This window comes from Erinaceus europaeus, chromosome 2, assembly GCF_950295315.1.
Source record: "Erinaceus europaeus chromosome 2, mEriEur2.1, whole genome shotgun sequence".
Classification (NCBI taxonomy): domain Eukaryota; kingdom Metazoa; phylum Chordata; class Mammalia; order Eulipotyphla; family Erinaceidae; genus Erinaceus; species Erinaceus europaeus.
In genome coordinates this window covers 188,764,008-188,789,753 of record NC_080163.1, presented here as the reverse complement: position 1 = coordinate 188,789,753, position 25,746 = coordinate 188,764,008, and the positions used below count along the sequence as shown (strand labels likewise).

At 47.8% G+C, this 25,746-nt stretch overlaps 2 protein-coding genes across 7 annotated transcripts in view; one reads left to right on the top strand and one right to left on the bottom strand.

Annotated features, from left to right (window-relative positions):
* The window catches only part of C2H19orf47 (chromosome 2 C19orf47 homolog), a 31,424-nt gene extending 19,548 nt beyond the window's left edge, over positions 1-11,876 (bottom strand). For 2 of the 5 annotated variants that reach the window (XM_060185981.1, XM_060185983.1), the window contains exons 1-5: positions 11,743-11,868; positions 8,200-8,329; positions 6,377-6,428; positions 1,505-1,592; positions 1,280-1,394 (exon numbers count right to left, since the gene is read on the bottom strand). In XM_060185981.1, the coding sequence (XP_060041964.1) occupies positions 1,280-1,394; positions 1,505-1,592; positions 6,377-6,428; positions 8,200-8,208 (264 nt within the window). In that variant the 5' untranslated portion in view covers positions 8,209-8,329; positions 11,743-11,868. Of the gene's footprint in view, positions 1-1,279; positions 1,395-1,504; positions 1,593-6,376; positions 6,429-8,199; positions 8,330-11,742 lie in introns of all 5 variants that reach the window. The other 3 variants (XM_060185985.1, XM_060185986.1, XM_060185984.1) reach the window with 2 other exon arrangements.
* A 147-nt stretch (positions 11,877-12,023) lies between these two features.
* The window catches only part of PLD3 (phospholipase D family member 3), a 31,120-nt gene continuing 17,397 nt past the window's right edge, over positions 12,024-25,746 (top strand). Inside the window, exons 1-2 of one of the 2 annotated variants that reach the window (XM_060185976.1) lie at positions 12,034-12,135; positions 13,903-14,016. The gene's annotated coding sequence lies outside the window, so the exon portion shown is untranslated. Of the gene's footprint in view, positions 12,136-13,902; positions 14,017-25,746 lie in introns of both variants that reach the window. The other variant, XM_007536710.3, reaches the window with a different exon arrangement.

Genomic DNA, 25,746 nt, shown 5'->3' with positions numbered 1-25,746 from the left:
CCCTCTCTATCCGTCTCTTCCCTCTCAATTTCAGTCTATATCCAATAAATAAATAAAAGTAATTTTTAAAAAATGGAACAGGTAGGGGGCTGGGTGGTGACACACCTGGTTCGGCACAAATGTTACAATGCACGAGGATTTGGGTTCAAGCCCTCGGTCCCCACCTGCAGGGGGTAAATCTTTGCAAATGGTGAAGCAGGGCTGCAGGTGTCTGTCTCTCTCCCTCTCTACTGCCCCCTTTGATCTTGGTTTCTGGCTGTCTCTATCCAATAAGTAAAGATAATAAAAGAAGTTAAAGGGAGTTGGTCGGTAGTGCAGCAGGTTAAGCACACGTGGCGCAAAGAGCAAGGACCGGCGTAAAGATCCGGGTTCGAGCCCCCAGCTCCCCACCTGCAGGGGAGTCTCTTCAAAAGCGGTGAAGCAGGTCTGTAGGTGTCTATCTTTCTCTCTCCCTCTCTGTCTTCCCCTCTTCCCTCCATTTCTCTCTGTCCTATCCAACAATGACAACATCAATAACAACAATAATAACTATAATAATAAAACAACAAGGGCAACAAAAGGAAATAAATAAATAGATATTTATAAAAAAGGAAATAAAAAAAAAAAAAGAATGGAGCAGGTGGGGGCCAGGCGGTGGTGACTTGGTGGAATGCGCACATTACTATGCGTCAGGACGCAGATTCCAGCCCTTGGTCCCCACCTGCAGGAGGATTTTATGAGTGGTGCTAGAGACTGAATCTGGGACCTTTGGTGCCTCAGGCATGAAAGGCTTTCACAGAACCATTATGTTATCTCCACAGCACTCTTTGTCTCTCCCCTTGCTATCCTCCCCCCACCCCCATTTTCTCTCTGACTTATCGAGTATAAAGAAAATGAAAAAGAATGGAATAGGCATGCTGTTGGCTAAGTCACCACCTGGTCCCACATAGGAACTGTTGTGTTAGGGACAGCAAAGAGTTCTGGTACTGAAAACAATCATGAGGAAAAGGAGAAGTAGTTAGCAGTAATTACAGAGAGCCTTTACTGAGTCCCTACTGATCATGCTATACCAGTTTAATTCTTAATGTACCTGAATCCCTACAGCCACCCTGCAAAATAGGTTAGTCTAGCTTCATTCTCCAGGGGGCAAATGTGAGGCTCAGAGAGGTTAGGCCATCTGCCCAATGCCACACACAGCAAATGGGACCAGCCTTGGAACCCAGTCTGCCTGCTGTGGCTTCTAAGTCTCTTATTCCTCCATCCTCATCCCCAAGCCCAAGGGGCCAGACAGAACACCCACCTGGCGGTGCACCACCTTGGCATGCTTGAGGATGGCAATGATGTCACCGACCACTGTCACGCCCAGCTCATTCATGATTTCCTTGTTGAGATCCAACAGCATGCTTTTCTGAATCCTGCAGGGGACAGTTAGTGGTGAGGCCACAGTGGGTCAGACCCCCCCCCCACACACACACACACACACACGTCTCACCCCAGGTTCAGCCCTGACCCTTGGCCCTCTTACCTATTATCCACAAACATCACGGCGTAATTGACAGCAGGTCCTGGAGGAATGCCGGCTTCCCGAAAGAACTGGATCCATTCAGAAGTGGCTGGGGTGTGGACAGAACTCATTATTCCCATCATCCTCCTCAGCCAAGGGCAGCATCAAAACCACAGTGGCAGCAGCAGCCACAAATGAAACCTGCATGACAGGCCAGGCCCCATGCAGGAAGCCCTCCAGAGTCTCAGGGGAAGACTCTCCTGTGGGCTGGTGAGATAGCTCACTCAGTGTGCTGTTTTGCCAAGCACACAACCTAGGTCCAAGCCTGGGCCCTGAAGCACTGAAGGAGGCTTCTGTGCTGTGGTCTCTTTCACTCTGCTGATCTGTCTCTACTTTAAAAATTAAAAAGGGGGAGTTGGGCTGTAGTACAATGGGTTAAGCGCACTTAGCATAAAGTGCAAGGACCAGGCGTAAGGATACCGGTTTGAGCACCCAGCTTCCCACCTGCAGGGGAGTCGCTTCATAAGCATTGAAGCAGGTCTGCAGGTGTCTTTCTCTCCCCCTAATATTATTTCATTCATGTAATTATTCTAAGATCTTTATTTAAATATTAATATGGGGGTGGGGGTCCAGAGCATCTTTCCGGCACATGCAATGCCAGGATCGAACTTACAACCTCATGTTCGAGGGTCTAGTGCTTTATCCACAGTGTGACTTCCCTCTGTATTGTGTGTTACTAAGTGAATAAAATTTACAACCCAGGGTCTGACAGGTGACACACTCAAAGAGTTCAATGATTACTAAAAGTGAGGACCCAGGAGTCGGGCGGTAGCACAGCGGGTTAAGCATACGTGGTGCAAAGCGCAAGGACCGGTGTAAGGATCCTGGTTCGAGCCACTGGCTCCCCACTTGCAGGGGAGTCACTTCACAAGCGGTGAAGCAGGTCTGCAGGTGTCTATCTTTCTCTCCCCCTCTGTCTTCCCCTCCTTTCTCCATTTCTCTCTGTCCTATCCAACAACGACGACAGTAATAACTAGAACAATAAAACAGCAAGGGCAACAAAGGGGGAATAAATATTAAAAAAAAAAAGAGTGAGAACCCAGTTTAAGCCTCTGTTCCTCAACTGTAGGGGAGGGGGTGACTTCATGAACAGTGAAGCAATGCTGTAGGTATCTCTCGTCCTCTCTATCTTCCCTCTAATTATTCTGTCTCTATAAAAAATAAGATAACAACAATAATAACTACAACAATAAAACAACAAGGGCAACAAAAGGGAATAAATAAATATAATAAATAAATAAATAAAATTAAAAAACAAAAGGAAAGACGGTCACTGGGAACAGTGAATTTGTTGTGTAGGCACCAAACCACAGCCATAACTCTGGTGACAAAAAGGGGGAAAAAAAAAATCTGCAACCAGGAGGTAGTGCACTGGATAAAGCATTGGCCTCTCAAGCATGAGGTTATGAGCTTGATCCCCGGCACTACATGAGCCAGACTGTTACTCTGGTTCTCTCTCCCTTCCCTTGTTCTCATAAATATTAAAAAACAAAAACACTAGGCTGTATACTTTAAATAAGTGAATTAACTATATCTCAAGTAAGAGGTTGGGGGAGCCCCACACATGTCTGGGGGTAGCTAGCTGTCGGAGGCAAAGCCAAGGGACTGTTAAAGGAACCACACATTCTGCCATCAACATCATGTCATATCCTGCTGAAGAGAAAAACGCACTGCCAATTACACCATCACACAGCCAGCTGTTAGAGGTAGCTCATTTCCGAATGCTCAGTTGGGCAACACTATATGTTTGGGAATCAATGAGGTGTGGCACGTTACTATATACAACACAGGGAGACAAGCACTGCTCAGCTCTGGCTTCTGGTGGTACTGGGGACTGAACTAAGCACCTCAGAGCCTCAGGCATGAAAGGCTAACCATTATGTTGTCTCCTATGCCTGAGTGACACTTTACTTTTAATTATAAAATGTTTTATGTATACAAACACACACACACACACACACACACACATACTTATTGTGTAGAGACAGAAATGGAAAGGGAAGGAGGAGATAGAAAGGGAGGGGGGGGGGGCTAGGTGGTGGCACACCCAGTTAAGCACACGTTACCATGTTCAAGGACCCAGGTTGGAGCCCCCACTCCCTACTGGCAGGGAAGTGCTTCACAAGCAGTAAAGCAGATCTACAAGTATCTATCTTTCTGTCTCTCTGTCTTCCCTCCCCTCTCAATTTCTCTCTTTCCTATCAAGAATAATAGAGGGGGGAGACAGGGAAAAGAGGGCCAGGCGATAGTACACCAGGTTAAGTGCACAGTGTGAAGCACAAAGACTGAAATGATCCTAGTTCGAGCTCCTGGCTTCCCACCTGCAAGGGGGTCGCTTCACAAGTGGTGAAGCAGGTCTGCAGGTATCTTTCTCTCCCCCTCACTGTCTTATCCTCCTCTCTCCATTTGTCTCTGTCCTATCCAACAACTACAGCAGCAACAATAATAATGGAAAAAAGATGGCTGCTGGGAGCAGTGGATTCACAGTGTAGGCACCCAGCCCCAGCGACACCCCTGGAGACAAAAAAAAAAAAAAAAAAAAAAACAGGAAAAACTGGCCACTGAGGAGTGGTGGTTTCATAACACTAGCATCAATCAAGTCCCAGCTATAACCCTGGTGGCAATAGGAAAAAAAGAAAAAGAGAAAGGGGAGCACACAGATCTGCAGTACTGATTCGAATTCATCAACTGCGAAGCTCCCCCGCAGGTGGAGACTAGGGGCTTGAACCCAGGTCCTTGTGCATGGTACCACACCACCCAGTCCCTGGAGGTTGGTTTTCAAAAACAAGTTTTTGTGAAACAAGGCTCCCAGGCCGGGTGGGTAGCACAGTTGGTTAAGTGCACATGGCGCAAAGCGCAAGGATCAGCATAAGAATTCTGGTTCCGGCCCCTGGCTCCCCATCTTCAGGGGAGTCGCTTTGCAAGTGGCAAAGCAAGTCTGCAGGTGTCTATCTTTCTCTCTGCCTCTGTCTTTCCCTCCTCTCTTGATTTCTCTCTGTCCTATCCAACAACAAAAATAGCAATAACAATAAGGGCAACAAAATGGAAAAAATGGCCTCCAAGAGCAGTGGATTTGAAGTGCGGGCACTGAGCCCCAGCGATAACCCTGGAGGCAAGAAAAAAAAAAAAAAAGACAAGGTCCCAAACTTAATCCCTAGCAGTATGTATGCCAGACTAATGCTCTGGTTCTCTCATAAATAAATAAATCTTGAAAAAGAAGAGAATTTGGTAGGTTTTCTTTCTTTCTTTATTGATAGGTTTTCATAGACTAAACACACTTATCACCAGCACCTAGACGAAGAAATTAATTAAACATTAAGCATATCCAGTCTCTATTCCCCCTTCCTTTTCTGGCCGCTAATATCTGCCCCTGAGCACAGTTGCTGTCTTTCTTTTTTTTTTTTTATTATTTATTTATTTTCCCCTTTGTTGCCCTTGTTTTTTATTATTGTTGTAGTTATTATTGTAGTTGTTACTGATGTTGTCGTTGTTGGATAGGACAGAGAGAAATGGAGAGAGGAGGGGAAGACAAAGAGGGGGAGAGAAAGACAGACACCTGCAGACCTGCTTCAATGCCTGTGAAGTGACCCCTCCAGCTGGGGAGCCGGGGGCTCGAACCGGAATTCCTTGCGCTTTGTGCCACCTGCGCTTAACCCACTGTGCTATCGCCCGACTCCCATGTTTGCTTTTTTTAATTACTCTTGTCACTACACAAATATTTTGTCTATTTTCCTATATTACAGAACCTAAAATAAATAAAACTGTGTGTATGAGCTCTTTCTTTCTTTTACATTTATTTACTTGAACTGGGGAGAGGGGCAGAATAATGGTTCTGCAAAGACTTTCATACCTGAGGCACCAAAGGCCCCAGTGGGGTTCAATCCACAGCACCATCAATAAGCCAGAGCTGAGCAGTGTACTGGTAAGGGGGGAAATTATGAGAGAGAAAAGAGGAGTGAGAGAGAACTACAGCATCACTCTGGCACATGTGATATCAGGGACTGAACCTGGGACCTTGCACTTCAAAGTCCAGTGATTTATCCACCATGCTCCCCCACCAAGGGTTATGAGTCCCTGTGTTTTGATAACTCCAAAGTATAGCGCATAAGGAGAATATGATTATATGGCTTGTGGGATTAGCTGAGAAACATGTCCAAGATTTTATTAATCTTTTTCATACTCAAGTTGCAGTAATATTAATCATTACAGGGATGTAGGAAGTATCATTTTAACATTTTAAAATATTTATTTATTTTCCCTTTTGTTGCCCATGTTTTTCATTGTTGCTGTAGTTATTGTTGTTGTTATTGATGTCGTCATTGTTAAATAAGATAGAGAGAAATGGAGAGAGGAAGGGAAGACGGGGGGGGGGGCGGGGGAGAGAAAGAGAGACACTTGCAGATCTGCATCACCGCCTGTGAACCGACCCCCCTGCAGATGGGGAGCTGGGAGCTCGAACCAGGATCCTTGAGCCTTGTGTTTTGTACCACGTGTGCTTAACCCGCTGCGCTACCACGGACTCCCTAATTTTAGCATTTTACAGGTGAGAAAACCAAGGCTCTGAGAGGCTGAGTGGGTGATCCGCTAGCCTTCATAATCTAAATTCTTTACAGGGAGACCTTGCTGTCAGGAGGCCAAGACAGAGAAGTGGTGTTCCGGACTCATGAAGTCTCTGCCCTGCCCCCACGAGCCTCAGAGCACAGCTGCCGCTGCCAGTCACCAGGCTCTGGCGCCATGGCTCTCCAGCCTGCCCCCCCCCCACCGAAGGCCAGACCTCAAAAAGGGCGATGGGGAGAGGGGCCCCCTGAAAGCAAGGAGGACAGGCAGACTCACCCATAGTCACTGAGACCATTGTCCTGCGGGTCTTGGTGCTGCTCCCTGGAGCCTGGAAGACAAGAGGGGAGAGTTCCGCTGAGCAGCCGTGGCTGTGAGTGACGTCCTCTCTCACCGCCTGTTGCTGGCAGCCAGGGGAAGAGTTCCAGGGCTAGGGGTTCACCACCCAGGAATAGCCTGAAGCAGCTGGTAAGGAGTGAGGCTGGGACAGAGCTGCCACTTCTACTATCACTTCTGCTGGGGACAAAGCCCAGGGACAGCAAGTGTCCACAGCTCTATTCCCAACACCTCAAAGGTCTGACTGGAAGAGAAGAAAGAAAGAAATTGAGAAAGAAAGAAAGAAACTGAGAAAGAAAGGAAGGAAGAAAGAAGGAGAGAGAAAGAAAGGAGGGAGGGAGGGAAGGAAAGAAAGACAAAAAAAGATATGTGGTCCGGGAGATGGCGCAGTGATAAGGCTTTGGACTCTCAAGCATGAGGTCCTGAGTTCGATCCCCGGCAGCACATGTGCCAGAGTGATGTCTGGTTCTTTCTCTCTCCTATCTTTCTCATGAATAAAATCTTTTTTAAAAAATATTAAAATAAAATCTTTTTAAAAAAAAAAAAGATAGCCTTTGCTTTTAACCACAAATTCCATTAATTCATCCAGTTGAAAAAACACTTCATGGGGGTCAGGTGGTAGCACAGAGGGTTAAGCGCACGTGGCACAAAGCACAAGGACCAGAATAAGGATCCCGGTTTGAGCTCCAGGGGAGTTGCTTCACAATCGGTGAAGCAGGTCTGCAGGTGTCTATCTTCTTCTCCCCTTCTCTGTCTTCCCCTCCTCTCTCCATTTCTTTCTGTCCTATCCAACAACAACATTAATAACTACAACAATAAAACAAGGGCAACAAAACGGAATAAATAATTATTTAAAAAGAGATTCCAAGGGGCAGGGCTGGGTAGCAGCGCCCATGGTTAAGTGCTCACATTACAGTGCACAAAGACCCAGGTTCAAGTCCCTGCTCCCCACCTGCCGGTAGAAAGCGTCATGAGTGGTGAAACCGGGCTGCAGATTCTGCCTCTCCCTCTCCTCTCAATTTCTCTCTGTCTCTATCCAATAATAAATAAATAAATAAATAAATAATATAAAAAGAGAGAGATTCCAAGGTGAACAAAATCAGGGAACTTGGTATCTAAGGGGTGAGCGCATGGGGAGGGGGGTCTGCGGGGATGCACACCTGGTTGAGCACACGTTACAATGCACAAGGGGGAAGCTCTGAGAGCAGTGAAGCAGGGCTGCAGGTGTCTCTCTCCTTCTCCATCGCCCTCTTCCCTCTTGATTTCTGACTGTCTCTAACCAATAAATAAAGATAATAAAATAAAATTTAAAAAGAGAGTAAATAAGCAATAGAGTTAAAGATAGGATGCATCTGAAAGCATTTAGCGTCCTGAGGAAAACAGGGTACTGGCAAGGGGGTGGGGGAACTCCAATTCTCCATCAAGTGATCATGGCAGACCTCTGTAAAATGATATTTAGGGCCTAGAAGATAGTGCCAACAGTAATGCAACAGACTTTCACCCCAGGTTCAGTCCCCTGCACCACCATTAGCCAAAGCTGATCAGTGATCTGGAGGTGGAGAAGGAGAAGGAAGAGGAGGAAGAGTAGCTATATGCAGCCCATCTCCATACTTGTACCCCTGACCCTGAGTCCTCTCCCCAGTCCTCCAGGATGCAGAAGGCCCACTTTTCTCTTTCCCATCTGCCTCTGTCTGTCTGTCTGTCTGTCTGTCTCTCTCTCTCTCTCACACACACACACACACACACAATACCCCCACCTCACTCACCACTTTCATGGCCTAAGGACAGAGACCTTGGAACCAGACTGCAGGGTTCAAATCTGGCTCTACCACCTACTAGCTGTGTGGCCTGGGCCGAGTACTTCACCATCTGGGTTTCAAAGACCCCATCTGTAAGCTGGGATAACACAAATGTGACTCAGCTTAGGGGACCAGCCTGAGGATGGGATGAGTTTTTATGTATAAAGCACTCAAGACCATGCCTAGTGCACAACATTCCTCTGCTAGTGTGGGTTCTTATCTCTCAGGCCCCCCAAGTCTCCCTGAGGCCCAGCATGGAAGGCTCTGTCCTCTCCCCCAGCAAAGTTTCTCCCTGCTCTTCTCTTGCTTCTGCATCGTTCACATAACCACAGATGATCATGCTACTCTGAACTTGAATCCCCAAAGTCCACTTTCTCTTCTGCATTTTATTGCTGGATGAAGACAACACACCCAGGGCCCGTCCTGAGCAGGGCCGGTGGGGAGGGTGCTCCAGGGTGTCAGGCCAAACCTCAACATCTCACATTCTGACCACTATGCACCAAGACAGCAATCCGACATCTTACAACCGCCTCATGAGTGAGAGGACTATTATTAGTCCTATTTTAACTGATGGGGGGGGGTGGAAGAGACTCACTGAGGTGCAGTCATATGTCAGATGTCACATTTAGTATGTAGCTCTAAGCTCTACGGGGATTCAAAAACAAGTTTTCCTTGATTCCAGAGCCCACACAACAACTCCTGTTGAATGTTTATAGACCAGGCACGGAGCAGAGACAAATCTGAGTGGCTTCTCACAACTAGCCAGGGAGAAAGTAAAATCAGCCTCTAGGTTACAGATGAGAACAACAGGTTCAAGGCCACACAGCAAGGCCCTGCAGGGCTAGACCTGAGCCCAAGTCAGTGCCATGGTTACAGTGACATGAACTCTGGTGGAAGGATCCCTGTGATCCGGGCACTAAGGTGTGTATCTCCGCAAGGCCTCAGAGACTGCTTACCAGGCGCTTCAGGGTACTGGTGTCCTGTCCTCCAGCTGTCCTCCAGCTGCAGAAGCCCCACGGGGTACTATTTCCTCTCTCCATTAAAAGCTCCTCCCCAGCACTGGCTTTCTGAACAGTTAAAATGGTAATACAGTAGAAAAATGGCAGCACCCACAAGTCACATCATGACTACGTACTAAAGTCCCTATTTGGTCTAATTCTTTTGAAGATTTAGATCCAAGTCCCAATTTCACAAATCCCTAATCCTGACTCTGGGGCCAGTGACTTAGTCCTTCTGGACCTCACTTTCCTCAAGTATAAAATAAAAAATGACAGAAGTATCAAGCCCTGTGGTCCAGGAGGTAGCACAGTGATGAAGCTCTGGACTCTCAAGCATGAGGTCCCTAGTTCGATCCCCGGCAGCACATGTGCCAGAGTGACGTCTGGTTCTTTCTCTCTCCATCTTTCCTCCTTTCTCATAAATAAAAAAAATCTTAAAACAAAAGGGGGGGGGGGGTCGGGCGGTAGCACAGTGGGTTAAGCGTACCTGGCGCAAAGCACAAGGACCAGCACAAGGATCCCAGTTCAAGCCCCGGGCTCCCCACCTGCAGGGGAGTTGCTTCACAAGCAGTGAAGCAAGTCTGCAGGTGTCTATCTCTCCCCCTCTCTGTCTTCCCCTCCTCTCTCCACTTCTCTCTGTTCCATCCAGCAATGACATCAGTAACAACAATAATAATAACTACAACAATAGAAACAAGGGCAACAAAAAGGGAAAATGAATAAATAAATATTAAAAAAAAAAGAAGTATCAAGCCCTGGGATATGGCTAAGTGTATAAAGTACTGGGACTCAAGCAAGAGTTCAATCCCAAATTCAATCGCCAGCATCACACGTGCCAGAGTGATACTCTAGCTCCCTCTTCCTCTCCCTCTCATAAATAAATCAATGAATAAGTCTTTTTTAAAAATGAATGAGAAAGATCTGCAGAGAGTACAACGATTATGCATAAAGACTCTCATGCTTGAGGCACCAAGGTCCCTGGCTCCACCCCCAGGTCCACCACTGGTTTAACCAGACCTGAGCAGTATCCCGGTCTCAAAAGAATGATAGAAGGAAGCTTCAGTGTTGTGGTGTTTGCCTCTCTCCATCTCTCTCTCTCTCTCTCTCTCTCACTTGCCTCTCTTTTATCTCTATCTAAAATATAATAAATAAAAAGAATGATAGAAATATCTATTCTGAAAGTTGTTAGAGGAACTAAATGAGTTGACAAACAATATGCCCTGCCCTGAGAACAATGCTCAGCAGACATTAGGTGTCACGTAAGTACACATTAAATAAAATTTATAAATCTGGGGCCACTAATGGCGCACCTGGTTAAGCACACACATCACAGTGTGCAAGGATGCAGGTTTAAGCCCCTGGTCCCCACCTGCAGGGGCAAAGCGCACCTCTCAGTTTCTGTCTCAATCCAGTAATAAATAAATAGTAAAAAAAAAAAAAAGTGATATATATATATATATATATATATATATTTTATAAATCTTCAGTGATATAATGGAAGCACAAGCCAGTCACTGACCTAAGGTGAGCTATAGTTGTATGCAAGGCCCATGTGATCACATAGCATAAATTATTCCTTTTCGATCCTCTTTCAATTATTTTTAGAACTTAACAGACTGTTCTGCTCCCACTGTATGTCAGGTTAAGTTTTTCATTTTCTTTCATTATTGTTATTATTTTTTAACCACAACACTGATTAACTCAGGCTTATGGTGGTGGTGGTAGGGACTGAACCTGAGACTTCAGAACCTCAGGCATGAGAGTCTGTCTGCATAACCATTATGCTATCTATCCCAACTCGATGTCCCAACAGCCAGAAATGCTAGTTCTCCATTAGGGCAGCAACACTCCCCCCACCCCCAGCAGTGACTGGAGGAAAAAAGCACCAGTGGTTTTAAAGGAGGAGAAAACCCTTTTAAAGCACGAGGACTTGGCAGCTTTGGTCAAAAACCGAGCAGCAGCACAGTGATTGGGCCGGCTCTTGAGATTCCAAGTTTCCCCGGCTGCTGCCCCTGGGCTGGCTCCCGCCCGGTATGTAGCTCCCCGTACCGCACCATCACCATTGCAGCCGCCACCCTCCCGAGGCTTCCCCAGCTCTGTGTCCAGCTCCCCACGCCGAGGGCTTCCGTGCACCTGTCAGCACCATGCTCACAGCGGCTCTGTGACACGGAGGGCTGCTCGGAAAACTGGGTTCGGAGTGGGGCGGACCACTGAGTCCGAGGACCGTCCAGCTCCCCACGCCAGGCTCAGAGCCCACCCCCGACAGGAACAACAGTGCAGGGGCGAGCGGGGCGCTGGGCCCGGGTCCCGCCGTGCACTAGCCCGCGGGGGCGGCGCTACACCGGGGTGCAGACCCCCCATTCTACAGAGGCGGAAACTAAGGTTCAGAGAAAAGAGGGCGCTTCTCCCGGGCGGCACAGCAACGCTAGGTATGCAACTCCCGCGTCCCGGACATCACCCATCCCCACCGCACCGGGCCTGGCCTCCCCTCGCCGGGCCTCCCGCGCCTCACCTGGCCCGCGGGCCCGCGCCCACTCGCGCAGCCCGCCCTCCCTTTCGGCGGCGCCAACTGTCAGACCCTCCTCCCTCGGCCTGGCGGCCCGCCCCGGAATCTCCCTCCTCGCCACCGGAAGTCGGACTGACCCGGCGGCCACCGGCCGCTCTAGCCCTCTCTGAGTCGGCCACCATTGACTCGCTAGTCTCCCAGCCGTTTTGCTCCGCCCCGCGCTAGCGAGGAGCACAGCCAATGAGCAAAGCCCAGGCCTAGCCCCCACGCGGGTCCGCAGTCCCGCCGGAGTGCGCCTGCGCGTGGGTTGGGGAGGGGGCAGGGGGGAGGTCTGGAGAGATCCCCAGACTGCAAGGTGCGCGCCGGGCCCAGGCCCGGAGTGGGAACCGAGGAGCGCAGGTATTGTGCCACCTGGGGTCGTGGCGCCTTGGCCGCCCTCCCTGTGTTGTCTTTCCATCTGTAATGCAACCCTTCCCTTATGTCTCTTTATGTCGCTGTTCCTTCCCCTTGTGGAATCCTCGCCACATCCCTTCTGTCACCATCAACCCCCATCCCTTAATTTGCTTTTTTCCCCCCTGTATGCCCCTGTGGCCACCGTAAGTCGCAGCTACCCCACCACCCTTTTATGTCGCCTGCACCCATCTCTGTCGTCGCTTCTTGTCTGCGCAGTCTTCCTCACTCCTAAATCGTCATCACACCCCGTGTCACCTTCACACGCCTTCTGTCACTATTTCCTTAGATGTCACCTGCGCAGGGCGCTTTCATTTCTATCCTTTATCTCTCTATTCCCTCCCAGGTCACCTTTGTCTCCCCGACAGTCATCTTGTCTCATGCTCTGGTTTCCCCAGAGGGGAACACCTGCCTTGCAGTTTTTCTTTCCTCCCTACCCCTGTCATCCTATGTCACTTGTCACGTACTCAGCCACCTTACTAGAGCCTGTCACTTGGGGCATGCCAGAATTCAGAATCCTGGCTCTACCGCTAATCCCCTGGGTGACTTTAACCAGCTCGTCACACCTCTGTGCAATCTCAGCATCCTCTTCTGTAAAATGCCGGGTAGAGCATCTTTGTAACAGATGTGCCTATCAATTCCGAGGGCTTATTCTTGTGCTGTTGCTCTCAACCATGTCACCTTCACCCATATCCACTTTGATCTCCTCCCCACCAAATCATTCTCATGGTGGCATCACCTCCCTCTCATGATTCTCTCAGCCTTGGCAGCCACCCCCACCGCCATCATGCCAGTCGCCCACGTCACTATCTCCATGTGTCCCTGCCTCTCACGTCACCACATCTAAGGGGGTGGTCTGCCGGCCATCTTGGCCATCACGAATCTGGCTCACGCACATACTTTACCCCTTTGTCTTTATTATGTTAGGCTTCATCATCACCTACTCCCACCTGCCAATGAGCATTTAGTGATGGAGGTCTTAGAGGCAGGATGGGGGAGGCTGGAGGTAGCTTAGACTCAGGCTTCTCCCAACTTCTAGAATTGGGGTCCAGAGAGATGAGGCATGCCCCTTGCAAGCACGCACTGCAATCAAACCTGAGCAGTACTAAAGCCCCAGCTGGAGAGGTATCGTATCCCTGCACGTTGCCTTAGTGAGGCAGCACAGGGCAGTGGTAGCACGTCTGGGAGCTGAAGCACCCTGCACTCTGGTTCCCATCTTGGATTTAGCACCCAGGGTGGACATGCACATGCAACCCCACTGATTTTTATTTCCTTTTTTATTTTTATTATTTATTTATTCCCTTTTGTTGCCCTTGTTTGTGTGTGTGTGTGTGTGTTGTAGTTATTATTATTGTTGTTATTGATGTCATCGTTGTTGGATAGGACAGAGAGAAATGGAGAGAGGAGGGGAAGACAGAGGGGGGAGAAAGATAGACACCTGCAGACCTGCTTCACTGCTTGTGAAATGACTCCCCTGCAGGTGGGGAGCCGGGGGCTGAACCAGGATCCTTCCACGGGTCCTTGCACTTTGTGCCACCTGCGCTTAACCCGCTGCCCTACCGCCTGACTCCCTATTTATTTTTTACCAGAGCACTGTTCAGTTCTGTTGTATGGTGATATGGGGGATTGAACCTGGGACTTCAGAGCCTGAGGCATGAGAGTCTGTTTGCATAAGCATTATGCTATCTACCTCCCACCCGTTTTTTAATTCTTTAGATTGGGGAGATAGACAGAAGAGAAGCACCAGCACTGTTCCACAGTCCCATGAAGCTCCTCCATGCTGTGGTGCCATAGGTCAAACCTAGGGTCACAAGGCTGTTAAGGCCCAAGGTGAGCTATCTCCTGGCGCTCTAGCATTAATTATTTGTTTAATATTTTACTCATTTATTTATTTGATAGACAGAGCAAAATCGAGAGGTGAGGGGAGCATAGGGAGAGAGACGCCTGCAATCCTGCTTCACTTGGGAAGCTCCCCCCCCCCACAGGTGGGGATCAGGAGCTTGAGCTTGAACCTGGGTCCTTGTGCACTGTAATGTGTGTGCTCAACCAGGAGCACCACCACCCAGCCCCTATTAATTTATTCATTTTTTAAAGTTTTTCACTTTGATGTCTTGAAAAATGAATGTATTTGTTTAAGAGAGAGAGGGGAAGAGGAGAGAACCAGAACATCACTCTGGCATATGTGATGCCAGGAATTGAACTCAGGACCTCATGCTTACAAGTCCAATGCTTTAGCCACAGTGCCATCTCCTGGGCTATACACTTAGTACTTAAGAAGTTGCATCATTACCTGCCCCTGGTGCTTCAGGTTCTTGTGCCTCAGTTGGTACATCTGCAGTGTGGGAAGCTATTCAAGCTATTCACTCAACAAATATTCACTAAGCATGTTGTACATGCCCAGCACTGGGTTATAGGCATTGGGGACCCTGTGGCTACAGACAGACTATGACCCACATAGTCAACGACTGCCACCTCTCCAGATTCAAAGGAGGTCTCGAAACTTTGCATCAGGCTCAACCTGATGCTGTTGACTGGCTACGGAAGAAGGGCAAACGCTAGAAGAAGTGAGCAAAGCTAAGATCCCTGGCTGAGTGGAATTTATGCTGTAGGAATAAGGAGCTAATAGCAGGGCCAGGCTGTAGCGCACTCAGTATAGCCCACCTACTATAGTGTGCAAGGACCCAGGTTCAAGCCTCTTTCCTTCTGTAGGTCCCCACCTACAGGAGGAAAGCTTTATGAGTGATGGAGCAGGGCTGCAAATGTCTCTATTTTTCTCTCCTCTTTCACCTCTTTCTTTTCAACTTCTCTCTGTTTCTATCAAGAGAAAGAGGAGGGAGTCAGGTGGTAGTGCAGTGGGTTAAGCGCATGTAGTGCAAAGCGCAAGGATCGGTTGAAGGATCCCAGTTTGAACTCCTGGCTCCCCACCTGCAGGGGAGTTGTTTCACAGGCGGTAAAGCAGGTCTGCGGTATCTGTGTTTCTCTTCCCCTCTCTGTCTCCCCCTCCTGTCTCCATTTCTCTGTCCTATCTAACAATGACAACATCAACAACATCCAACAATGAAAAACAACAAGGGTAATAACAAAAGGGAAAATAAATATAAAAAAATACATAAATAAATAAGGAATAAAAAAGAGGGAAAACAGTAAATGGCTGGGTGCTGGGTGGTAGCACACCTGGTTAAGCGCACATAGTCCTAAGCACAGGGGCCCCCACAAGGATCGTGGTTCAAGCACCCAGCTCCCTACCTGCAGGGGGGGACCCTTCAAGAGAACTGAGGCAGGTCGGCAGGTTTCTCTCTTTCTCGCTCCCTCTTTGTCTCCCCCTTTTCTCTCAATTTCTCTCTGTCTTTATCTAATAATAAATAAGTATTTTTATTGGGGAGTTGGGTGGTATAGCACAGCGGGTTAAACGCAGGTGGCACAAAGAGCTAGGACCTTCGTAAGGATCCTAGTTCGAGCCCCCAGCTCCCCACCTGTCTGTCTTCCCATGCTCTCTCCATTTCTCTCTGTCCTACCCAACAACAACGACATCAATAACAACAACAATAATAACGACAACAAGGGCAACAAAAGGGAATAAATAAATATTAAAAATAAATAAAAATAAAAATATATATTAAATAAATAAATAAATATTTTTAAAAGAAGAAGAAGAAATGGCCACAGAGAATGATTGAGTTGTCATGCAGGCACTGGGCCTCAGTAAGTAGCAAAAAAAAAAAAAGGAGGGGGTTGGGCGGTAGCACAGCGGGTTAAGTGCAGGTGGTGCAAAGTGCAAGGACCGGCGTAAGGATCCCGGTTCAAGCCCCCGGCTCCCCACCTGCAGGGGAGTTGCTTCACAGGTAGTGAAGCAGGTCTGCAGGTGTCTATCTTTCTCTCCCCCTCGCTGTCTTCCCCTCCTCTCTCCATTTCTCTCTGTCCTATCCAACAACAATGACATCAATAGCAATGATAATAATAACCACAACAACAATAAAAACAACCAGGGTAACAAAAGGGAAAAAATGGCCTCCAAGAGCAGTGGATTCGTGGTGCAGGTACTGGGCCCCAGCAATAACCCTAGGGGCAAAAAAAATTAAGAAGAAGGAGATGTCATTTTGAACAGGATGATGAGAGGGCATCAGAAGGACACATCTGAACAAAGATTTGCAGGCCAGGCAGTGGCACATCTGCTAGAGCACACGTTATAGTGTGCAAGGACCCAGGTTTAAGCCCCTGGTCCCTACCTGCAGGGGGAAGCTTCACAAGTAGTGAAGCAGAGCTGCAGGTGTCTATCTCCTCTCTCTCAATTTTCTGTCTATCCAAAATAAATACATAAAATGAAAAATAAAATAGTGACATAGAAGGGAGATGGTGACATGGATCTCTGAGGTGGGGGAGAATACTCAAAGAAGAGGAAACAGCAGATGCAAAGGCCCTGGGGTAGGAGTGCACAGGGGATTAGTATTTAAGTGTGATGTCAAGGAGGCTAGTAAGGCAGGAGAGGGCTGTGGGTGAGGTCAGAGGACTCACAGAAGCAGATGATCTGGGGTCTCCTGGGCCATGGATAAAAACATGGGCAGGGCCTGGTGATGGCACATTAAGAGCACAGATTATCATGCTCAAGGACCCAGGTTCAAGCCCCTGTTCCCCAACTGCAGGGAGGACACTTTGTAAGCAGAGAAGCAAGTTGCAGGTTTTTCTCACTCTGTATTTCCCTGTCCCTCTTCAATAGCTCTCTGTCCTATCCCGCCCCACCAAATAAATAAATACATAAATAAGGGGGAAATATGGCCACTGGGAACAGTGGATCTATCTGGTAGGCACTGAGCCCCAGTGACAAGTCTGTTGGTAATAAAAATAAATAAGTGAATAAATAAAACTTTAAAAGAGAGAGAAAAACATAGGCTGAACTCAGTGAAGTACGAGCCCTGGGAGGATTTAGAGCAGAGGAGGGACAGGGCCTGATGCCACATGATGTAGGAGCCCCAGAACCTTCTGCCTTCTGCTGGAATGGATGGGCCAGAGCAGCAAGGGTGCGTGGAGAGCTAGAGCCCACTTCTTAAAGCCACACGCGCATGTCCTGTGCACACTTGGAGAAAGCATCCGAATGTCCTCTTAAAGAGGCAGAAGGGAGGAGCAATGGTAGGGCCTCCTCCAACTGGGATCAGCTTCTGCTGGGAGGGAGGATCACGGAAGGGAACGGCTCCACCTGGGACCCTGGGGCTGCTCAGCCCCCAGTCCGGGCTCCACCATGCCCTGGCTGTGTGCCTGTGTGCTAATGTTTAACCTCTCTGACTCCTGAGTTCCATTACCTGGTAATGACGACTACAGAACAGGACTACTGTGAGAAATAAATGTGAAGTGCTTCAGGAAATACAAGGAACAGTCCTGTACCTGGTAGAGTACACGTTACAGTGCTAAAGGATCGGGGCTCAAGCCCCCAGTCCCCACCTGCTGCAGCTGTTTTTCTTTCTGCCTCTCACTCTGTCTTCTCCTTCCCTCTCAATTTCTTTGTCTCTGTCCAATAATTAAAGTAAATTAAGTTAAATTAAAATAAAATAAATTAGAACAGTCCTGGAGGTGGCACATAAAGCTTTGGATTCTCAACCACAAGGTCTTGAGTTCAATCCTCAGCATCACATGTACCAAACTAATGCTCTGTGTCTCTCTCCCTCCCTACTCTCTTTTTCATTAATGCATAAAAATACATTAAGGGAGCCAGGCAGTGGTACATTTGGTTAAGCACACATATCACCATGTGGAAGGACCTGGGTTCGAATCCACCTCCCCACCTGCAGGGGGGTGCTTCACAAGCCGTGAAGCAGGTCTGCTGATGTCTCTCGTTCTCTCTCCCTCTCTGTCTTCCTTCTGTCAATTTCTGCCTTGTTAAATAAAATCTTAAGAAAAGGAAAAAATGGCCACCAGGAGCACCAAGCCCCAGCAACAACCCTGCTGGCAAAAAAATTAATTAATTAAAAAAAAACATAAGGAGGGGCCCGGGTGGTAGCGCAGCTGGTGAAGTGCACATGGTGCAAAGCGCAAGGATCCCAGTTTGAACCCCTGGCTCCCCGCCTGCAGGGGGATAGCTTCACAAGCGGTGAAGCAGGTCTGCAGCTGTCTATCTTTCTTCTCTGTCTTCCCCTCCTATCCTATCCAACAACAACGATAAACAACAAGGGCAACAAAGGGGGAAAACAGCCTCCAGGGGCAATGATAACACTCTTAGTGCAGGCACCAAACCCCAGTGATAACCCTGAAGGCCAAAACACACACAGAGCCCTGTCCTCTCCCCCCTCCGCCAGGCCCCTTGGAGCTTCCCTCAGGACATCAGGGAGATGTCAGTCTGCCTTGTTTTGTGCTCCTGACTGGCCTCACAGTGTGGAGCCCCAGAACAGAACTGAGCTGTGGCCTCTCACTCCAGACTTGGCACTGGTGTTCTGAGTTCCTGACCCCTCATCCTAGAACAGCTCTGCTCCTGCAATGTTGTGCAATGTTTGTGTCAGTTTCTAGACAGGGTTTGTCACCAGTCAGTCAAGGAATAAATGCTAATTGAATAAACAGATGAGTGAACTAGTCTCAGGGTACCTGCTGTCACTGTGCTAGCTTGGGGAGGGGGGAAACTCCTAGGAGGCTTCCTGGAGGAAGTGGCACCTGAACTGATAGGAGTGAACAACAGGAAAAGGAGACTTACTGTGTGCTAAACAGGAGGAACAGCTGTGGTAGGATTTGGTGGTAAAAGTGGTTTCAGTTCAAGGAACTGAAAGACATTAAATATGACTGATGGCTGAGGTAGACAGGATTATGAATAAGCCAAAGGATTTATGCTCTGTACTAAGCGCTGTTCTTTCTTTAAGTTTATTTTTATGCGGGTGCCAGATGATGGCACACTTTGTTAAACGCACATGTTACAATGTGTAAGAACCTGAGTTCAAGCCCCTGGTCTCCACCTGCAGGGTGGGAGCTTCACGAGTGGTGAAGCAGTGTTGCAGGTGTCTCTCTGGCTCTCTCCCTCTCTGCCCTTCCCCTCTCAGTTTCTCTCTATCACTAGTAAATAATAAATACTATAAAATATTACTTTATGCCTATGTCATTGCTGGGGTTTCACCTCCCCAAATTGACTTTTCTCTTTTCTTTCTTTCTTTTGATGTTTACTTTTCTTTCTTTCTTCCTTCCTGCCTTTTTTTTTTTAATAAAGTGATTTTTTTTCATTTATCCCCTTTTGTTGCTCTTGTTGTTTTATTGTTGTAGTTATTATTGATGTTGTCGTTGTTGGATAGGACAGAGAGAAATGGAGAGAGGGAGGGAAGACAGAGAGGGGGAAGAGAAAGACAGACACCTGCAGACTTGCTTTACCGCTTGTGAAGCGACCCCCCTGCAGGTGGCGAGCCGGTCTTTGTGCTTTGCACCAGCTGCACTTAACCCGCTGTGCTACAGCCCCACTCCCCTTCCTTCTTTTAATGTTTGTTTATTTATTTATTTTTATTCCCTTTTGTTGCCCTTGTTTTATTGTTTTAGTTATTATTGTTGTTGTTACTGATGTCGTCGTTGTTGGATAGGACAGAGAGAAATGGAGAGAGGAGAGGAAGACAGAGAGGGGGAGAGAAGACAGACACCTGCAGACCTTCACTGCCTGTGAGCGACTCCCCTGCAGGTGGAAGCAGGGGGCTCGAACCGGGATCCTTACACCGGTCCTTGTGCTTTGTGCCACATGCACTTAACCCACTGCGCTACTGCCAGACTCCCTGTTTATTTATTTTAATGAGAGAGGGAGAGACCAAAGCACTGCTCAGCTCTGACTTATTATGATGCTAGGGATTGAACCTGAGACCTCAGAGCCTTAGGCATGAGAATCTTTTGCAAAACCATTATGCTTTCACCCCCTCTCCCCCAAACAGACTTTTTCTGATAGATATAGAGAGACAGTGGGAAACACTGCAGCACCAAAGCTTCCTATATGCTTGCCTGGAAAAAGTTCTGAGGATGAGAGGGACAAGTCAGACTCAGAAGGGAATAGGGCCAGTGAAATAACTCGTTTGGATAGTGCGTTGCTTTGCCATGTACACAACCCAGGTTCAAGCCTGGCCTCTATAAGAGAGAGAAATGAAAGGAGGGGGAGACCGAGGAGGAGGGGGAGAAGGAAGAAAGGGAGGGAGAAAGGGAAGGAGAAATAGAAAAAGAAAAAGAGGAGGGTTGAGCGGTAGTGCAGCAGGTTAAGTGTACATGTCGTGAAGCATAAGTCCTAGTTCAAGCCCCGACTCCCCATCTGCAGGAGGGTCACTTCACAGGCGGTGAAGCAGGTCTGCAGATGTCTAATTTTCTCTCCCCCTCTCTGTCTTCCCCACCTCTCTCAATTTCTCTCTGTCCTATCCAACAGCAATAGCAATGACAACAATAACAATAAAAACAAGGGCAACAAAAATGGGAAAAATGGCCTCCAGGAGCAGTGGATTTGTAGTGCAGGCACAGAGAGAGAGAGAGAGAACAGTGGTCTGGGAAGTGGCGCAGTGGATAAAGCACTGGACTTTCAAACATGACGTCTGAGTTCAATCCCCAACAGCACATGTACCAGAGCCATGTCTGGTTCTTTCTCTCCTCCTATCTTTCTCATTAATAAATAAATAAAATCTTAAAAAAAAAAAAGGGGGGGAGTCGGGCAGTAGCATCAGGTTAAGCGCACGTGGCGCAAAGCACAAGGACCGGCGGAAGGATCCTGGTTAGAGCCCCCCACTCCCCACCTGCAGGGGTCACTTCACAGGCGGTGAAGCAGATCTGCTGGTGTCTATCTTTCTCTCCCCCTCTCTGTCTTCCCCATCTCTCTCCATTTCTCTCTGTCCTATCTAACAAGAATGACATCAATAATAACTACAACAATAAAACAAGGACAACAAAGGGGAATTAATATAAAAAAAATAAAAAGAGAGAGAGATATACCTGCAGCCTTGCTTCACCGCTTATAAAGCATTACCTCTGCTGGTGGGGAGTGGGGTGCTCAAACCCAGACCCTTGCACATTTTTTTTAAGATTTTATTTATTTATGAGAAAGACAGGAGGAGAGAAAGAACCAGACATCACTCTGGCACATGTGTTTCCGGGAATCGAACTCAGGACCTCATGCTTGAGAGTCCCAAGCCTGATCACTGCACTGCCTCCCAGACCACTGTGTTTGTTTTTTTTAATTAAGTTTTTTATTTATTTATTTTCCTTTTTGTTGCCCTTGTTGTTTAACATTGTTGTGGTTATTAATGTCGTTGTTGTTGGATAGGACAGAAAGAAATGGAGAGAGGAGGGGAAGGCAGAGAGGAGGAGAGAAAGACAGACACCTGCAGACCTGCTTCACCGCTTGTGAAGCGACTCCCCGGCAGGTGGGCAGCCAGGGGCTCGAACTGGGATCCTTACGCAGGTCCTGGCGATTTGCGCCATGTGCGCTTAACCCGCTGCGCCACCGCCCGACTCCCTTACTGTGTTGTTTTTTTATCAGAGTACTGCTCAGTTCTGGCTACTGGTGGTGCTGGGGGGGTTAAATCTAGGACCTTTCACATGTTGATCCTGAGCACTCCACTATGCTGTCTCCCTCCAGCTGGCCAGCTGACCTTGACATTGGAGAGAAACAGGTGGAGAATATAGTGAGTGCAAGGGGCTTGGGGACTCTTGCCGAGAGGCCACTGGGCTTCCAGGACTAGAGTTTAGGGAAAGTGAGGGAGCTGTTTCCAAAGGGAAACAGCTTTGGAGTCAGAGAGGAACCAAAGCTATATAGGAGGCCTGGTCCACACGGGCCTATTCAGAATGGGTCCTACAGGACCTGGCAAGAAGTTTGCTTTTGATCCTGAGGCAGTAGGGAGCCACAGAGGACATGTGAGCCGGGATGAAGCAGCTTCGGATGTTGAGCTCCAATTCAGAATGGTTCACCATTCATGATAGGGTCTGGTTTTTGCCTGCTTGCTTTTTTTTATACTTTATTTATTGTACAGAGACAGAGACAGAAATTGAGAGGGAAGGGAGTGACCAAGAGGGAGAAAAAGGGAGCTCAGTGATAACCCTGGAGGAAAAAATATATATATATATGATATGGGCCTTAGTAGATGAGGCCAGCTGTGTCAGAGATAGGGTATCCCATCCCTGTGTTCATCCAGTAAGAAAGTGACAGCAGAGAGATCTGAACTCTGGACTCTCCAATCCAAAGCACTCACTGCTGGAAGAGGAAGGGTCAGATTTCCCACACTTCCCAGGGGTGGACTGTTCACAGAGCTGTGGCGCCAACAAGGGTCTAGAGAACCCAGTGGGTTTTGCTTCCTCCTTTTCTGCGGGCTGTGGTGTCATACCCCAGGCAGGGCCACAAGCCAAAAGGAAAGGGTGAAGGGTGGAGGTGAGAGGGGGTGTACCCTGAGCCGGGAGAGGAACCTGCTGACAGCCAGGCAATGTAGCTGAGGAGTTCCTGCACATGGGGGTTCTGGATTGCTGGGTGCAGACCCTTTGAAGAGGGTACTGGTCCCTGCCATCCTGGCTCCCATCCACCCACTTCCGGCTTCCCCAGGAACTTAGGGTGGGGTAGGGAGGAGAGTGCTGGAAACTTCTGCTGAGGCTTTTCCTCTGCAGAGTAGGACATGGGGCATGTCAGCTGAGAGCTGGCAGCTTGTGGTCAGATTTCCATAGAAGTTCTCTGTGCTTTTACTCTTTTTTTTTTTTTTTGAATTTTTAAAAAATTATTTATTTTCCTTTTTGTTGCCCTTAGTGTTTTTTTTAATTGTTGTTGTAGTTATTGTTGTTGTTGATGTCATTCTTCTTGGATAGGACAGAGAGAAATGGAGAGAGGAGGGGAAGACAGAGAGGGGAAGAGAAACCTGCTTCACGGGAGTCGGGCTGTAGCGCAGCGGGTTAAGCGCAGGTGGCGCAAAGCACAGGGACCGGCATAAGGATCCCGGTTCAAGCCCCCGGCTCCCCACCTGCAGGGGAGTTGCTTCACAGGCGGTGAAGCAGGTCTGCAGGTGTCTATCTTTCTCTCCCCCTCTCTGTCTTCCCCTCCTCTCTCCATTTCTCTCTGTCCTATCCAACAACAACAATAATAGTAACAACAATAAAACAACAAGGGCAACAAAAGGGAATAAATAATAAATATTAAAAAGAATAATAATAATAGTGAATAATGAAAAGTAACCATTTGTCTCTGGAGAGAGGAGGGTGCTTTAAAAAAATTTTTTTTTTTTAATTAATGACAAAGATAGGAAGAGAGAGAGAGAAAGAACCAGTCATCATTCTGGTACATGTGCTGCCAGGGATCAAACTCAGAACCTCACGCTTGAGAGTTCAGTGCTTTATCTACTGCGCCACCTCCCTGACCACACTTTAAATTTTTTATAAAAAAAAATAATAATTTCTCTTTCTTTATCAGAATATTTCTCAGTTCTGGCTGATGGAGTGGGAGATTAAGCCTAGAACCCCAGAGCCTCAAAATATTTTACATAACCATTATGCTATCTATCTCTCTCTCTTTTTTAAACTTTTATTTTTTATTTTTTTAAAAACAGATTTTTATTTATTTATTTATGAGAAAGATAGGAGGAGAGAGAAGGAACCAGACATCACTCTGGCACATGTGCTGCCAGGGATTGAACATGCTTGAGAGTCCAAAGCTTTATCACTGCGCCACCTCCCAGACCACATATTTTTAATTTATTATTATTACAACTCCACACAATTCCCACCACCCGATCTCCATATCCCATCCCCTTCCCTGATAGCTTTCCCATTCTCTATCCTTCTGGGAGTATGGACTCAGGGTCGATGTGGGGTATTTTTTATTTTTTTAACCAGAGCACTGTTCAGCTCTGGCTTATGGTGGTGCAGGGGATTGAACCAGGGACTCTGGAGCCTCAGGCATGATGAGAGTCTGTTTGCATAACCATTATGCTATCTATCCTCTGCCCTCCTTTGTTTTTAACATATGAAATAGATGTGAAGGAGGTCGGGCGGTAGGTAGCTTAGCAGTCAAGCGCCCATGGAGCAAAGTGCAAGGACCAGCATAAGGATCCTGGTTCTAGCACCTGGCTCCCCACCTGTCGCTTCCAAAGGTGGTGGCTCCCCACCTGGCTCCCCACCTGTCGCTTCCACAGGTGGTGAAGCAGGTCTGCAGGTGTCTGTCTTTCTCTCCCCCTCTCTTGTCTTCCCCATCTCTCTCCATTTCTCTCTGTCCTATCCAGCAACAATACATCAACAATAACAACATCAACAATAACAACAATGACCACAACAAGGCTACAACAACAAGGGCAACAAAAGGGGGGAAAGTGGCCTCCAGGAGCAGTGGATTCATGGTGCAGGCACTGAACAATAACCCTGGAGGCAAAGAGAGAGAGAGAGAGAGAGAGATGTGAAGCAGAAAGACAGAGGAGGGAAGCCTCTGGCACGAGGCCAATTGGTCTCCTACTAGTTGGCTGTCTCCCCAGTCACAGAGATTTATTAATGACAGAGCAGAGCATCTCCCTTACACGTACTGCTTCTGGGATTGAATTTGGGAGCCTCTGCTTCCCAGTCTAGCAATTTATCTTCTCTGCCATGTTCCAAACTGCTTTTTTTTTTCCATAACCTTTAACAACTTTGATAAACGCTGACATTATACTTTATTGACATCCTCTTTTGTGACCTTTCTTTGCACTTGGCTGTGTTAATTCCTTTAGTTCAGAGAAGCCACTTAGACTGGGGCGTGGGGTGCACTGGCTGAAGTGCACATAGTATGAAGCACAGTATTATGAAGTGCACATAGTTTTTTATCTTTTTAAAAATATTTAATTTATTCCCTTTTGTTGCCCTTGTTTTTTTTTGTTGTAGTTATTATTGTTGTTACTGATGTTGTTGTTGTTGGATAGGACAGAGAGAAATGGAGAGAGGAGGGGAAGACAAGAGAGGGAGAGAGAAAGACACCTACAGACCTGCTTCACCTGCAGGTGGGGAGCTGGGGGCTCCTTGTGCCTCACGCCACGTGCGCTTAACCCACGCTACCACCGGACTCCCGTGAAGTGCACAAAGTATGAAGTGTGGGGAGTGGGCAGTGATGGCGCACTGGCTTAAGTGCACATAGTATGAAGTGTGGGGAGTGGGGCGGTGATGGCGCACTGGCTTAAGTGCACATAGTATGAAGTGTGGGGAGTGGGGCGGTGATGGCGCACTGGCTTAAGTGCACATAGTATGAAGTGTGGGGAGTGGGGCAGTGATGGCGCACTGGCTTAAGTGCACATAGTATGAAGCACAAGGATGCCGGCTCACGCCCCCAGCTCCCCATCTACAGGGGGATCGCTTCATAAGCAGTGAATCAGGTCTGTAGGTGTCTATCTTCTCTCCCCCTCTCTATCTTCCCTTTCCCTCTCAATTTTTCTGTCCTATCCAATAAAATGGGAAAAAAATAGCCACCAGGAGCAGTGGATTCGTAGGGTCGGCACCAAGACCCTGTGATAACTCTGGAGGTGAAGAAAAAAAAGGATTTTAAACATCTCAATTTTTGGTTGGTTGGACCACAGTGTGTCACACCTCTGACTATGGTAGTACCAGAGACTGAACGCAAGACCTCTTTCATGTAAGTCCCATGTG